The following is a 17,100-nucleotide window of genomic DNA, read 5'->3' on the forward strand; positions in this document are numbered from 1 at the left end:
AAATTATATTGTATGAAAATCGCAGAAATGCAATAAAAAATTTAAAATGTATTTTCCTCTCTTTTCAACTTCTATAATAACCAAAAAAGGATTAGCCTTCATTTATTTGACCAAAATGTACTGATTCTGAGCACAGTTTTATGACACTAAGGAGAAACTGCATAATCCCAACACAACAAACCTACTGTATAATGAAAATGTGCCTAACAAACTATCATCTTAAATCTTTAAATTAAACAGGGCTGGCAAGATGACTCAGCAGGCAAAGGCACTTGCTGCTACTCCTGGTGACCTAAATTTGATCCACAGGACCCCCATAGTAGAAGGAGAGAATTAATTCCCAGAAGTTGTCCTCTGACTTTCACACATGCACACACACACACACACAAAACTAAATAAATAAATAAATACATAAGTAAATAAATAAATGAATGTAAATTTTAGAATTTAAAAAATAAACAAATATTTGACATAACTATGGACCTCCAAGTTCTTAACACTGAAGGGCACCTGTGTCTGAGAAACAATTGAAAAGAGACAGCATTTTTTTCTCAAAATTACAATGCACTTATCTAAATATTCATGATTAAAATTAGTAGAAATATGATATGTTTTGTTTTTCTATAACATATATTACAGGGAATTTGGCATAAATTAAAGTTGCTTTTTAGCTGGAAAAAATCATTCTTATTTTTTCTTAATTTTTATTTTATGTGTATGTGTGTATTGCCTGTATGTAGGTAAGTGCACCCATGTGGTACAATGTCCAAGGACATCAGAAGAGGCTGTCGGATCCCCTGGGACTGGAGTTATGGACAGTTGTTAGCTGTCATGTGGGTGCTGGGATTCAAACTCGGGTCTTCTGCAAGAACAGCCAGTGTTCTTAACTGCTGAGCCATCTCTCCAGCCCTGAAATATCATTCTTATTGACATTTACTGTGTAGTCAGTAAAGAGTTATTGTTGCTATAACTTGGTAATATTTATAAACACTTTTATTTTGTAAGTGCTTTACAATCACTTATTGTCTAATTAATATCCAATAATCTGTTTACAAGTAATAATCACATGACCTAGTGCAGTTTAATCAAAACTCCAAATGTAGCCACCATCACATTCAACAGTGCTGTGTAAAATTTGGTCTCTCTTTCATGAGATTGGGTCTACACATGTGACTGAAACACCTAATACTAAAGAGGAAAATGGAGGGGCCGGAGAGATGGCTCAGTGGTTAAGAGCACTGACTGCTCTTGCCAAGGACCCGGGTTCGATTCCCAGCACCCACATGGCGGCTACGAACCGTCCTTAACTCCAGTTCCAGGGGAATCCGAAGCCCTCTTCTGACTTCTCCAGCATTGCTCGACACAGGTGCACTCACAGACATGCAGGCAATGCACTCATACGCATAAAATAAAAATAAAAAGAGGAGAATGGATAAAAAATTCTCCACTTGAATTTGAGAGTACTTTGAATTTGAAACTTTTGCACATCAAATATACTGTATGACTATCAATAGATAAGTAAAACTATAATTTTCTACACTGACTACCTTAGTTTCATGCATATGTAAAACTTTAACTGACTTGTCCCACAAAATTGAGTAATAGTTTATGATAATCCTACAAAGTCATGTACCAACTAGTCCCAATCCCAGTTTCAGTGATTTAAAAAAGGACCTTCAAGATTATTAAGCTGACTAGGTTCAAGTCTAGGCAAAGCTACAACTGGTGTGAACACCTGCCATTCTTACTCCTAAGTGGATATACTGCTGGTTCCCTTCAGTATCCCCATGTGCTATTCTATAAGTAATTACAGGAACCATGAAAGGATTTAAGTAGGTTAATGATATGATATTAATCTAGTTTTTCCGCCTGGATGAATTTTCATATAATTGTTGAGTCAGAATATTTTTCTTTTTAAGGCTTTTGACATGTGTATTTAAAAAATATTTTATTATTTTTGTTTTATGCATATGAGTGTATTGCTTGCATGTATATAAGTGCATCTGTGTTGTGCAATGCCTGCAGAGGTCAGAAGAGGGCGTTGGATCACCTGGAACTGGAGTTATGGATGGTTAGTAGCCACCATGTGGGTGCTGGGATCTGAACCCAGATCCTCTGCAAGAGCAGCCAGTGCTCTTAACTGCTGAGCCATCTCTCCAGCCCTTGTTGACATGCATATTTTTATACTATTAACAAATTGTCCTCCAAAATATTTGATCACATTTACACTTTCTCATATCCACTTAAATAGTTGCCTTCCTTGGTTATTGATCTGCTCTATGCAATTGCATTCTTTTTTTAAAGACAGTTTTGTGTTATGCTATCCAGGTTCAATCCTATTAGCTTACAAACATCCTGACTTGCCAGGCTTGGTGGTGCACACCTTTAATCTGGGAGGCAGAGGTGGGTGGCTCTCTCTGAGTTCAAGTCCAGCCTGGTCTATATAGTGAGTTCTAGGCCAGCTGGGGCTATAGGGAGACCCTGTTTTAAAAATACAAAACAACAACAAAAAAAAACAACAAAACAAAACTAAACATCCTGACTCTGTCTGCTGAGGTTTGGGGTTACAGGTACGCCAAACCATGCCTAGCTTCGAGTTTTATTCCTTTGTATGTCTCAACAAGCTGTTTCCCAACACTGCAGTAAATACTGCAGGGTCCTGAGGATTTTGTGACACAACTAAGTCTGACAGGCAAGCCAGGTGGATACATTCATTCACAGCTAAACTGGTATTATAATCCTTGGCTTTTATACTACTAGATTTTTGAATGATCTGGCTTCCAAAGTGATTATCTTGCAATGTCTGCACTCAAAGTCTTTGAATGCCTAAAGAAAGACTTGGTTTAGTCTTCATGTTAGCTTCCTATGATGACCATAACAATTTATTACAAAGTTAATGGTTGATAACTACACAAATTTATAGTCTTAAAGTTCTGGACCAAAGTCAGGAACCTGACATGGGTCTCTCTGGGCTAAAATCAATGTGGCCAGATGATTGCATTTCTTAAGCTCTAAGAGAGACCCTGGTTCCTTGTCTTTCCTGCTTCTAGATGCTGCCTGCATTCCTTGGCTAGTGGCTTGCTTTCTTCCATGGTCAAATCCAGCAATTGCATCACTCCACCTTCTGCTTTAATAATCTCGTTTTCTAAGTCTCTGGCCTCCTTAAAAGGACTCTGGAGATTACCTTGAGCCTTTAGATAATCCAGAGATACTCTCTTTTACCTCAAGATCTGTAATTTAATCACCTCTGTAGTGCCTTTTGTCCATGTGAGGTAATGCAGTCCCAGGTTCTGAGGAGTAGGAAAGGCATGTTCGGGAGGCTGTTCTGCTCATTGCACAGTCCTTAGCAGGAGCCCAACCTAGTATCTCATCTCCAGATATTCAGAAGAATGCATTGTTTGTAGTTTCAATACTTAGTAATGATGAAACCCTATTCAGTGTCAGGTATAGGCATGATGCCCAGTTCACAGATAACAACCAGTACTTGGAGACATTAAATCATTTTCCTAAGGTCTTAGAGTGTGTGCTGAGTTTCAAATCTAGGGTTGTGGCATTTCAAAGCCTTGGTTCATTGCACACTGTTTCAGCATCTCAGCATTACAATGCTCTGATCATTTTGCTCTCTTTGGATAGCCTTCATGTTGAAAGCTTTTCATTTAGTTTGTTTGACATTTAATGATACAAACTAGCCAGATGAAAGTTTTTATTAAGCCCCATAAATCTCCTATTTGACTCATTCAGTAAATGCCAGTGCAGAATGTCATCACAAAACACACATTGAAGATGATACCCAGGCTGGGGAGGTAGCTCAGTTTCAGTGGTACAGAACTTACTGGACTTGTGTGAGCCTCTGAGTTCTATTCACAGCCAGGAAAATAAAAACATGCCTTTCTATCCTCCAGGAACTCTTCAGAGAATATCATTGAAATATTCTTCCACTGCAACACAAATTGCTCTGCAGTATGAGCTGAAATGGATTCACTAGGTCCTCTTCTCCATGAGTGGCATGCAAATCTCCAACAGCTGGTGCTAGTGAGAAATGGTCTTTCCCAAACACCACAAGTACATCAAATGCCCTATACTTAAAAGAAGAGCCCAATACTTCAGGGTCCTAAGTGCATGTCTTTTTAAAACTTTTATTTATTCTTATTTTATGTGTATGGGTGTTTTGACTGAATGTAAGTGCACCACATGTGTGCAGCGTCCGCAGAGGCCATACAGGGTGTCAGATCCCCTGAAACTGGAGTTAGAGACAATTGTTAGCTGCCATGTAGACGCTGGGAACCGAACCCAGGTCCTCTGCAAGAGCAGCCAGTGTTTTTTTTTAACTGCTGAGCCATCTATCCAGCCCCTACTCACATGCCTTAATAAAACTTCACATCATCTTTGCTTTGCTCCATAAAGCTCTCAACCTTGACTGTATATAGACTTACTTGGGGAGTTTTCAATAACTCTGAGGTCTGCCTTTCATGACCCAGAGGTTTTATTTTAATAGCTCTGGAAAATAACATCCAGGGACTGGGCGTGGCAGTGCACATCTGTATTCCTCACACTTAGAATACTTGATAAGAGGATTCCAAGTTCAAATCCAGCCGGGGTTACACTGTGAGTTCCAGGACAGCCTGAGCTATATGTGGATTGCCCCAGACAAAATCCTCAGGCCCCTGCAGTACTTGCTGCAGCACTGGGAAACAGCCTGTTGAGACAGCACAAAGGAATAAAACTGTAAGCCAGGCATGGTGCGGCGTACCTGTAACCCCAAGCCTCAGGAGGATGTTTGTGATCTAGTAAATTCTAACCTGGACTGCATAGTGATACCTTGTCTTTTAAAAACAAAACAAGGGGCTGGAGAGATGGCTCAGCAGTTAAGAGCACTGGTTGCTCTTCTAGAGGACCCGGGTTCAGTTCCCAGAACCCACATGGTGGCTAACAACCATCCATAACTCCAGTTCCAGGGGATCCAACATCCTCTTCTGGCCTCTTCAGGCACTGTATGCACGTGATGCACTTACATGCATGCAGACAAAACACTCATACCATAAAAACTTTTTTAATTGAATAAAAATATTTAAAAAAACAAAAAAGCATGGATTAAAATATTTTTACACTTATTTATTGTATGTGTGAATACACATGTGCCTGTGACACTGTACACATGTAGATGTGACAATTTGTATGGAACTGGTCCTCTTCTTTTGCTATGTGGATTCTTGGGATTGAACTTAGGTTGCACTCAGTTCATCAGACCTAGCCGCAAGTGCCTTTACCCACGGAGCCATTTTGACAGCCCCATATGGATTTATTTTATGTGTATGAGTGTTTTGCCTACATATACATAAGTTCACCCATGTGTGCAATGCCCCCAAGGCTAGAAAAGGATGTTAGATTCCCCCGGATGGTTGTTAGCTATGTGGGTGCCGAGAACCAAACCCAGGTCCTCTGCAAGAGCAGCCAGTGCTTTTAACTGAAGAGCCATCTCTCCAGCCCCTATATGGACTTTTTAAACCCCCAACTATTCAGCTTTTTTTCCACAAAAAATCCATTATGTTTGCGCATAAGAAAGAAACTATTATTTTATGTGTTTCCAGAAGCTCATTATAGAAAAACCTCCAATAGGTCCAAAAGCAATCATTTTAAACACCTGGTCTACTAAAGTACTAGGCGAGAGGCTATGCTAAATGATTCAGTAATGATGCTGGAGACTCACTATATCCAAGCCAATGAGACTCTACAGAAGCCCATCCTTACTATAAGAAAATATTCCCTTGAGTAAGCAAATAAGTGAACATGAGGTAAGCACAGCGTCAAAGAAAAGCAGTCCTTATTCCTGAAAAATAGCTTGAACAAATTCACTGTCCTTCATCCACTGGAACTCAAAAGAGCAAAACCTAGCACATGAAATACCACCGCTGATATGTAATACTACCACTGATTCAACCACTTTTGGAATAAGACTTTCGGAATTTCCATCATTGCAACTCATCAAGGTGATTCATGAAAATCAGAGATTCTAATTCAGTAGGCCTATCAATTTGATTTTTGTTCAGGTTAGTAACATTGTTGTAGAGCAATTACAAAAATATAGTAAGTACAGAGGCTCATCAGATGACACTGTAAACATAGCAATATTTATTAATATAAATATTTTAACCTTTTTGAAATGATAGAATTTGTCAAAATAATTTAGGATTCAACTTGAAGCAACTCCTGCCAACCAAGATGAAAAGTTCATTCATCAGTAAGGATAAGAATTTTGATGGATTGATATCCACCAATTAGGTTTGGTGGATGAAGTTGATGAATTTATAGTACTATTTGGAGAAAAAAAACAAAAACAGAAACAACCCAAACTTGCCAGCTTGGGTGGCATAGGACTGTAATCCCAGCATTTAGAAGGCAGGAGGATGAAAAGTTCAAGATTACCCTCAAGTGCATAGTTTGAGTGGAGCCATTGCTACGTGAGATTCTGTTTCAAAAACAAAAAGCAAGATAAAACATCACAAAACTTCATTTGTCTGTATTGGAAGGTGCTAGAAAACAAATGCATTATTTTGAAAATTGGGAGCTAGAGAAAAAAAATCAAGCATTCATCTTATCTTTTCTAGTGCAAACACTTTCTATACAGACTGTCCCTCTGGGTAGCCAAATAGTGAGAAGTGTCTTATCTTAGAACGAGTGCAACTTAAAAAGGCAACAAATTATCCCTGCTTCCTTGCCCTTAAGGAATGAGCCAATCTAGGCAGTGAGCTGTAACTATGAATAACATGACAGAACGACAGTCACAACTATTCGGTACTCCTGAATCATCCATAAAATAGTCTTCCAAGTAAAAAGAACCTGACTTTGATCACACCTCTTGATCTCAGACCAATCTATAGGAAATGCAGAAAAGATAAACAAGTATGTTAACACCACAGGGATGCAATCAGCAAACTCCAGATTGTAGGATACTTTGCAGAACAAACTTTGATTTTTCAACCAAACAATTGCAAGACATTCATGGATTAAGTGAAATCTGTAAGACACCAATCAGTGTAGACTATATTATTAGTATTTCAATTCAAAGTACTAAAAGATGACATTTATATGACAACTAGAAATTGGACTGATTTCTGGATGGTTTGAAGGAATTGTTAATTTTTTAGGAATAACAATGATGCTGTGTTTATGTTTTCAGAGCATTATTTAGAAACATATACTGAAATATTTGTTCCTATGTAATGTTTGGATGTGAGGAGTGGATGAGTCAGCTCTAGATCAGTGGTTTTCAGTTGGATACAGTTTTGCTCCTAGAAAGATTTAGTGGTGCTGGAGGTGTTTTTGTGTGTCAGTTTGGTGGGTGGTGCTAAGGAAAAGGTCGTGGATACTGCTGAACATTCTACAATGGACAGAGCAGTTCACTTTAGGGGTATGGCTCTATGTGGCACCGTGAAGACTTTGGAACATGGAAAGGCCTGAGATGCAGTTCATATGAACATTAGAGAAAGCTTCGTGATCTTCCTGGCCATCTCCTGCCTCAGGTAATTTCTAGTGACTTCCTCCATTCTGTTGGGTATGGAGCTTTCTGTTCTGCGTCTCTCAATATAGAGCTGTAGATATAAAAATCACAGTCATAATCTACATTGGGCTCCTCAGCAATGGGAAGTGGAAGTTACCTGGCCCATTCTGTCTCAGTATTAGGCTTTATCCTGTGAGGGATAAGGGCTATGGGAAGTTAGCAACATCAGCCACTGCTTCCTTTGATGACTACATAAGTGATAAACTCTTTGAGTCTAATTCATTGTACTTTTACTAGTCAAATCACAGATTTTATTCTCTCTCTCTCTCTCTCTCTCTCTCTGATAATTATCCCACCCAGAATGTCAATATTGTTGAAGTTTGGAATCTCTCCAATGAGCAGGATGGGTTATGAGTTGATCATGCTGAAGCAAGGTTGGGAATACAGAAACAGTACAAACGGGAACATACAGTTTTATGTAACTTTGTACAATTTTGAAATTCTCTACCAACAAAATTCCATTGACGGGTGTTCTGGGACTCTGCTCACATGATTCTATGGCAGTGGTTTCAGTATACACAAGTCCCATGCAAACCCAGGCAGAATTCTATTCTTAACATGACAGATACTGGACACTTTGCTTTAAGTATCTTGACACTCTAAATGCACATACCTATGTAATCAATGTGCACACAGGACAAAAACCCATCACACGCCTAGCTCCACTACTAAGTTCCAAACTGTGTGCTCTTGAGCACATCTCTTGGCCTCTGTAAGCCTCACTTTCCTCCACAATAAAATGAGGCTAACAATACTTCTGCGGGGTTTGTGGCAATCAGATAGAAGGTGTTTACTAGAGCACCTTAAATAAACACTTTTATTAGATTTTCCTTTGTTCTTTTTGTCTGATGCTTTTCAGTACAACAAGGCAAAGCATCCTTTCTTGTTGTCTGGACAAGTAATTTTGATCCAGTCCATTTCTTTTCAAATAATTCCATGGAAAGTATAAATGACCCTGATAGGAAATGTTTTGTTCTGAGTGTTTGAAACAGCAAACCCTGGAGAGCCCGGGGGGATGGAGAGTGAGAAGGAAGGTAGTAATTATAATAATTATTTCAGCAGGTGATTTTTCCCTACAGGGGATTATTTAACAATGGTAGAAGGCATTTTGGGTTGTCAGAACTTCATGGTGAGAGACACTACTGGCATCTAATGGTTAGAGACCCACGATGTTTGGAAGCATCCCACCATGCATGGGACAGCCCCTGTAATGCAGAATTACCTAGCCCCACATATCATTTGCAACAAGGGTGAGAAACCATGGGCTAAGGTGAGCAAAATTCCTTGATGAAGCTTTTCCTTGGTAATTAACTTTGCCGTTCTTTGTTCTTCTCACCCAACACGTACAGGTTATTAGAAGCATGCTCAGGAGAAATCATTCAAAATGTGATTACTTCAGCTCAGAAGCCCTAATTTGTTATTCATTATTTTATGAGAAAAAAATCTGAGTAGTGTTCTGATTTTATTGCCTTTGAGTTTCAAATACCATACTCTAAGCATGCACTGATTACCTTCTTAATTAATAGACTGTGAAGGCAGGGCATCTCTTTATTAACTAGTAGAAAGGATGTATCTTCTCATGACAGCTCTGTAGTCTTTGTTTTGCCGATCAGGGGGATTGGAATGGACCTATTCATCGCCAAATGGGGTATATTCTTTTGTTTAAATAACCCATCTCAGCCAGGTCTAGTGGTGCATACCTAGCATCTTAGCACTCAGGAGGCTGAGGCAGGACTCTTACCATTAGTTCAAGGCCTGGGCTATAGAGCAAGGGCCTATCTTTGAAAAAAACAATCTCCACTTAGATAGTGGCTGCCTATCATACCATTATTAAATAGAAACTATTATATGTAATTTTCCCTCCATTCCCTATTTAAAATCAGAAAACTTGAAGTCAAGACTATAGTGCAATATGAACTGAAGGAAAGAGGCTAACTGTTATCCAGCTCACGAATAATGTAGTCTTAAATGTGAATTAACTTTTAAAAATATGTGCTCACATCTCCTAAGTACCTACCAGAAGCACACAGGTACTCAGTAAATAATACAGTATACTTGAAGCATAGAATTCAGACACAAATAGATTTCTGGTCCACCTGGGTGCTAATCTCTTAACAGTATGTGTCTGAAGAACAGTAGTGACCCCCTTAAATAACCTCCAAGTTAACCAACCTGCAGAATTAATCCTTAATGTTGGCCACTTATTTCAGGAATCCTAAGAGCTCCTGAATGCTTCCGGCTAGGAGATAAGCTACTCTAGAGAACCACTGGGTAATTCTACTCCTGCTATTTGAGTTGTACATTTTCTAGGAGCTAATTGAGCTTTCCCCAAAACCTGCTTATGCCCACTTGTACTTATTATTTTATAGGGCCTAGTTGAATAGTGCATAAACTAGTCAGTTACAGTAATGCATTGGCCATAGTCTAAGCATTTGGAAGACGGAGGGAAGCAGATCCGAGTTTGAGGCCTGCCTAGGCTACATAATGAGACCCTGTGTCCAAAAGATGCAAACTTCTCCCACTCTTGGGGTTCTTTTTTCACTTTTCCTTAATAAATCTACATTTGCTCTGCAAAAAAGATGCAAACTGAATTGGCAAGATATGGGTATATGACTTTGAGAAATTGCTTGTTGAGGCCAAGACACCTGTAAAAGTTGGGGGTTAAAAAATCACAAAATCATAGTTGATGATTCTGTACTCCAAGTATTTTGAAAGTATCTTAAGTTGTCATTCTAATTAGAATTAAACAAAAACAGAAATAATAGACAGTGCGCATGTATCTGCCTAATGAAAAAAAGATAACACAGAGCTCTAATCAGTGGCCCAATCAAAGGACAGGCAAATTAACAATATCTTTTCCATTTAAATAAGATGTTTAATGTATGTATTTATCATTTTTCAAATGAGGCTCCATTATAACCATTTTATTTTGCAGTGAACTGAACTATTAGTTCTCATTATATGGAGTAAGAAGACTTCTACTATACTGCCTAGTGATTGCAACTCTCTCTTACTTTGTATAATGGAGAAATAGCCTACAAAACTTTGGTTGATGCTATCATAAATTATGGGATAGTTTTAGAAATTCCTTCAAGGTACGATGGTGCATGCCTGTGATTCCAGTACTTGGGAGGCAGAGAAAGGAGGATTGAGAGTTTGAGGCCAGCCTGGGTCACATAGCAAAAATGTACAAAAAAATAGTCCTTCAATTGCCACCCCAGAGAAAGGTATAGCAGCTACATGGGAAAGGATTTATGAGATACTTATGTGCACAAGTCTTATCTCTCTTGGAGGCTGGTCTAGCTCCTGGTCTCTGGGAAAGCTGAGCAAGAAATGTAAAAGGATGAGCCTGCTATCTATGGTTATGTGTAAGTCAGACCCACATACCTTTCAGACATCGCACTTCTATAGTGACCCTAGGCGTCTGACAGGATTTGAGGAGAGCCTTGAAAATAGCAATCATAAAATCTTTGTCATTGGTGTTAATGGTAATATCAATCAGGTTAGAGGCTAGAGTCAAGTTGAAGTTGGTCAACTAATATTGAACCATGCCTCAAGGGCTGGATTATTATCCGTTCTTTCTCCCAGATGACTTAGAAATGACCCTAGATGGACAAACTTCAGGGTCTTTCTAGGAAAGGAAAACCCAGAATAAAAACTGGTTTAGATTCATTTTACTTGTTCAACAAACATTTGCTAAGCATCACTAGATGCTTAACCACTGAGATGGCTCAGCGGTTAAAAACACTGGCTGTTCTTGCAGAAGACCCGGGTTCGAATCCCAGCACCCACATGGCAGCCAAAAACTGTCCGTAACTCCAGTCCCAGGGGATCCGACAGCCTCTTCTGACCTCTGTGGGCATTGCACGACATGGGTGCACTTACCTGCACACAGGCAATACATGCATACACATAAAATAAAAATAAATAAATAAAAAATTTAAAAATATCTCCACTCTCAAGAATATAAGTGTAGAATAAATTCTTAAACATTGATTCAGGATTTGAGGGCATGTAGCGGAATGGCATATTTAAGCCCTCAAATTCAACCCCTAGGACCCCTCCCTGACAATAACCCATGATTGACTTTTAGAAAAGATGATGTTAAAAACTCTAATCATATTGGCTTTTGTTTTCAAAAAAAATTATCATTTAAATTCTTCCATGATTTTTTCTTTTCATTTCTTTCTGCACACGCGTGTGCGTGCCTGCATGCATGCTTGCATGCATGCGTGCATGCGTGCGTGTGTGTGTGTGCATGCATGTGTGATGCAGAGGCAGAGGAGGACATCAACTGTCTTCCTCTATCACTATCTACATTATCTTTTGAGACAGGGCCTCTCACTGAACCTGAAGCTCACCATTTTGGCCAGGTTGGCTGGCCAATAAGCACTAGGTTTTGAACTCAGAGCCCCTTGCTTTGGTAGCAAGTACTCTTACCCATGGAGCCATCTCCCTAAACCTCATGCTTTTATTTTTTACTTAAATCAGTGCTACTAAGAAAAATAGATTTGGAACAGATATAGTTCTCTTTGTCCTCGGCCATACTTGCCAATTTTTGAAATTCCTTATCTCCTATGTGTATATGTGCAGGTGTGGTGTGTGTGGTGTGGTGGTGGTGGTGGTGGTGGTGGGGTGTGTGTGTGTGTGTGTGTGTGTGTGTGTGTGTGTTCATGAATGTGTACATGTGTGGGAAGAGTATTTATCATTCATGAGAAACAAAGAAAACTATTGTTGCTTTGAGACAGGTTCTTGCTGTTGTAGCCCAGGCTGGCCTTGAGCTCACAGCAATCCTGCCTCAGCCTCTCAAGTGCTGGGATTACAGGCATGCTACAATTTGCTTGGTTCAAAGAGAATATATTGTATAGCAATAAATTCCATCTTGGAGGGAAGCTTATTAAGGCACAGGATGTTCTAAAGGAAAGTTAAACATTCCCTCCAGCAGGGGAGCTTGTTAAAACTCCAAAATAAGCAACTTAATACCACAGGAAGTCTCCGAAACTGACCAGATTCACTAGGGCCCTCTGTCCTCAAGCATTTAGATAAGGAGTTAAAGACTGTGGGGGGACAGTTTGAGAAAAGTGGAGCTATCTGGATGACCTTGACATCCCTGCCTGGGTGACCTTGACATCACTGCCTGGGTAATCTTGACATCACTGCCTGAATGACCTTGACATCACTGCTTGGAAGAAGCTCAGACTAACTGAGCTGCCTGCAGATTGTGCAGTGAGCTCCATGTTTCCAGCGTTTGTGAGCTGGGGTGGGTTTGGAGTGATGCACCTGTCTTTGAGTAATTTCTGCTCCTGAAAGTAACCCCTCACCCATATTCCTGTAAGTAACCCCAATAAAACACTGATTCACCAAGTTGGACTTTGGTGATACAATATCCTTACTTTGGTCTGTCGTCCGTTCCCTATCTGAGGTGAGTAGACATTTGTTCATACCTCCCCAGAAATAGTGTCACACAACAGAATTGTTCTAATACCTAAGGCAAGAGTGAAATAAAAAATATATTTTCATACTTTAAGGCCTTGTAGTGAAAATGGATCAAAATTAATTTCTGCCAATTCTGCCATTTTCTTTATCCTATGATATTTGAGAGCTGACTCTAGGTCCTTCAAAATAAAGGACAAAAATAAGAGAAAAATTAAAGATTCCTCTCCTTCCCCATAGTTCCTAATGGCAGGAAATGCAGGAAACCCCTAGGTTTGATCACAGACCCTCACAAAGCTAATCTCCCATTCCATGACTTTTTGCCTCCTCATTGAGCCATTTTAGTGAGCCCAGAAGATTTGGGGGGATTTGGACTCACCAAGACTTGCCTCGGGGGATCATAGTGGGTGAGGTATGAGGAGAGGCTACGGCACTCTAGAGAGTCAATCTGTATGCCACCTATCATTATTCAGAAGGGGAAGCAGCAGCCAAGCCACTTAAGGCAGGGGTTACGTATCTGCTACCACAGTTAAGAAAATCCATGACCCTTGGAACAGCCTGTCATGATTTCCAAAGGACACATGACTGTTGAATTAGCTGAAAAGTATGCAAATCACACCTGTTCCTATGATATTTGGAATTACAGAGAGATGAAAGGAAAGAAGGTCTAATGATATTTTAGAATAAAAAGCAAACACGTAAATAGCTATTGTCCCCTTAGGTGGCCTTTCAAAATGCTCAGTTATCTATAAATCTGGCAGGTTCTAAATTGTTTAACAACTTCCAGATAGAGTATAAATATTTGATGCACATTTACATTGTTTCTATTAATTTTTCTTTCCTCACTTATGGCGTGTGGACTAGAAATTTTCCCTAAGGAAGAAGAGGAAACAACAGCTAATGTCCTTTGAGCTTACTGATAGGTTGAGGAATTTGTTTAGGAGGAGGGTATGGGGAATATGCTCAAAGTATATTAGATACTTGTATGAGCATGTCCTTATGAAACCTAGTACAATGTACAGTAAATAGAAGCCAAGACAAAAGACATTAATGTTTGACATGTCAGGGCTCAGCAAGCTATAAGAAACCATCTCAGCTAAGGATTTAGAAACATAAATGCTTGCCTGGGGATGTAGCTCGGTAGTAGAATGCTTGCCTGGCATGTGCAATGCATTCGTTTGATCCCCAGCATGCCAAACACACACACACACACACACACACACACACACACACACACACACACCCCACTACCACCACCACCACCATCAACAACAATAACTAAGTGCTGTTTTCTAAACAAAACACCTTGAAGTTCTTTGAAAGGAGTGGCCAATGCAATATAGTTTCCAAATCACACTCTACCCCTCCCTTCCAGAAGTCTTCTCTTTCTTCTAAACAGAAAGCCCTTATCTCACCAGGTAGACTTGGCAGCAAAGATTGGTACAAAAGAAAGAAGCAAGCATGAGAAAGTTTTCCATTTGATCCATGTATTCTGTGTGCAAAATCAGAGTCCATTTGAGTGAGTGGGATCTTGAAAGACCTGTCTCTGTCAGTCAATCAGCAAATATGTACCCAACTCATGTGATATGAGAGGTTGTATAGTAGGTCCAAAGGAGCACTCTTCCTAGAAATCATGGAATACAGTGGAGTAAGTGAGGGTTTTGGAATGGATCTTGAACTAATCAAAACGTCAGTGTGGAAGTATTTTTGCTAACAACTTAATGTATGTTCCAAAGGAAGAGAGGAAGGTAAATCAATAGCATAAAATGATTTTACATAGAATTTAGAAATAGCAAAAGGGTTACTACAAATAAGTATGCTAACACATTATTCCCTACAAGGACACCTTAGGGGATCCCTATTTTAATGAATAAATAAAAATGATGTGTAATTATCATATCAATTGCTTGCATCTAAGTGAGTGCTTCTGGAGTTATTTGATGGTGCTTAAAAATCTTTGGTCTCTGAAGTGCATTTAGCAGTCTCCTTGACTCTTATCTATATTATTAATTTGTAGATCAGAGTTAACTTGGCACTATGCAAATGAAGAGACTTCATATGAATGAGATTTTAATGCAAAAAATTAAAACCATATTACTTGTAACAGAACTGCAGTATAGTCTCAGAACATGCATCAACATATATAAAGGAGAAATTATGATTTATAGCCATATTATTGATTAGAATTTTCTGTAATTATAGAATGTTCTATAATTGCACTGTCCAAATAAAACTAGTCACTAGCTACATGTAGCTACTGAACACTTGAAATATGGCTAGCATGGCTGAGAAATTGAATTTTAAATCATATTTAATTTTAAAATATTTTAATTTATTATTTTTATTTTATGTGTATGAATGCATTATATGCATGTGTGTAACTGTATCCATGTTGTGCAATGCCCAAGGAAGACAGAAGAGGGCTTCAGATCTCCTGGAACTGGAGTTACAGATGGTTGTTAGCGGCCATATGGGTGTTAGGAATCGAACCCTGGTCCTCTACAAGATCAATCAGTGCTTTTAACTGCTGAGTCATCTCTCCAGCCCCTTATATTTAATTTTAATTAATTTAAAAAGCTATGTGTAGTTAGTAGTTTGCTTCCTTATTTGGCAGTATAGGTTTAAAGGAAAAATTAAATTCGATCTTAAGTACCTAAATTCCAGTTCTCCTTTTACTACCTTGGACAATTTAACTTCTAAGAACTTCAATTTTCTCACTTACAAATGAGAATATAAATAAGGATTTGAGGTAAGAACCAGTGTGGTGATATACACCTATAGTCCCAGCCTTTGGGAAGTAGCGGTCAGAGGATCATGAACTCTAGGCCAGCCTTGGTTACATAGTGAGACTAAGGTCAGTTTGGACTGTTTGTAAGACGTCTCAGGAAAAGAAAAGAAAAGAAAATGAAAAAGGAAAGGGGGAGGAGGAGGAGAAGTAGGAGGAGGAAGAAGAGGAGGGGGAAGAAGGACAAGAATGACAAAAATGACAGAACAAAAGAAAAAAGAGAAAGAAATGGATGTTCTAATCAAGATCTTTTGACATTTCCAGTAGGAAAAGCTCTCACTTCAGGAGACAATGAACATTTTGTTAAAATATTTTTACATTATCCTCCAGTGCCCTAGGCATCCTTCTTTACCTTGAATTACTTGTATTTCCTTATACCAATTTGCCTTTTTCCTTTGTATTTTGGTTTAGGCTGTGGGGACTGAATCCAGGGCCTCAGATATGCTAAGCACACTCTATACTAAGCTACACTCTCAGCTCTGGACTTTTATTTTTTAATGAGACAGAGTCTTGTTGGCCTTGAACCTGTGATCATTCTGCCTCAGGCTCCTGAGGGCTGGGATTACCAGCATGAGCCTCCACCATACCAGCTCCCTGACTATTTCTTATAAATAAGTTTGCTCCTGTTGTCTAAATCTATCTAAGGAGCTTACAAAAATTTTGTAAGAGGATGCAGAAACATTAGCTCCATTTTGTTTTCCCTTTTTAAAAATCATCTTAAGATGGAGTGAATATATTTCCATTTTCAGTGTGACTCTGTTGATAGCACAGGTTTGTCACACTCACAGATACATAAGACTTGATTTTTGAACCAACTTTGATATTTAAGGAAGTCAAAATTAACAAGAAAGCATCTGTATTACCTTGCGTGAGAATTTGGGAGTACAGTTGTCCTTGTCCATGGTGCATTTCTGGTGTCCCACTACATTTATTCCTGACCTTCTTTCTTCTTTGGGATCCACTCCCTTATGAGTTCTTTTGAGTCACAGGGTGAAATTTCTATGACTCTGGACTTGTACGGGACACTTGGCTAAAGGTCAAGCCAGCTCACTATGCCCAGTGCTAAAAGATAAGCTCTGAGGAATTTAGGAGTGTCCAGTAATTTGGATAAGCAGAGATTCAAGTTGTTCAGCTCCCGTGCTTTATTTGCCATAAGCGTCCTCTTGTCCCCTCTGGATTGTTGTTCATTGACAATTGCTGTGCCCTGGACTGGCGCTATGATGGCCTGTTGTGTAGGGACAGGCAGGTTGTGGTGAAAGCTGCAGTTGTGAAAAAGGCCATTGTTTAATCTACCCTGTCCCTCACTGGAGCTATGGCAACAAAT

General features: G+C 39.2%; 1 protein-coding gene across 1 annotated transcript in view; it reads right to left on the reverse strand.

Annotated features, from left to right (window-relative positions):
• Positions 1-16,817, reverse strand: part of Pcyt1b (phosphate cytidylyltransferase 1, choline, beta) — a 103,095-nt gene extending 86,278 nt beyond the window's left edge. Inside the window, exon 1 of the mRNA XM_008822722.2 lies at positions 16,640-16,817. Coding sequence (XP_008820944.1) covers positions 16,640-16,678 — 39 coding nt within the window. The 5' untranslated portion in view covers positions 16,679-16,817. The remainder of the gene's footprint in view (positions 1-16,639) is intronic.
• Between the last annotated feature and the right edge of the window lie 283 nt (positions 16,818-17,100).

Source organism: Nannospalax galili, unplaced genomic scaffold (genome assembly GCF_000622305.1).
Source record: "Nannospalax galili isolate Female #2095 unplaced genomic scaffold, S.galili_v1.0 scaffold7, whole genome shotgun sequence".
Taxonomy (NCBI): domain Eukaryota; kingdom Metazoa; phylum Chordata; class Mammalia; order Rodentia; family Spalacidae; genus Nannospalax; species Nannospalax galili.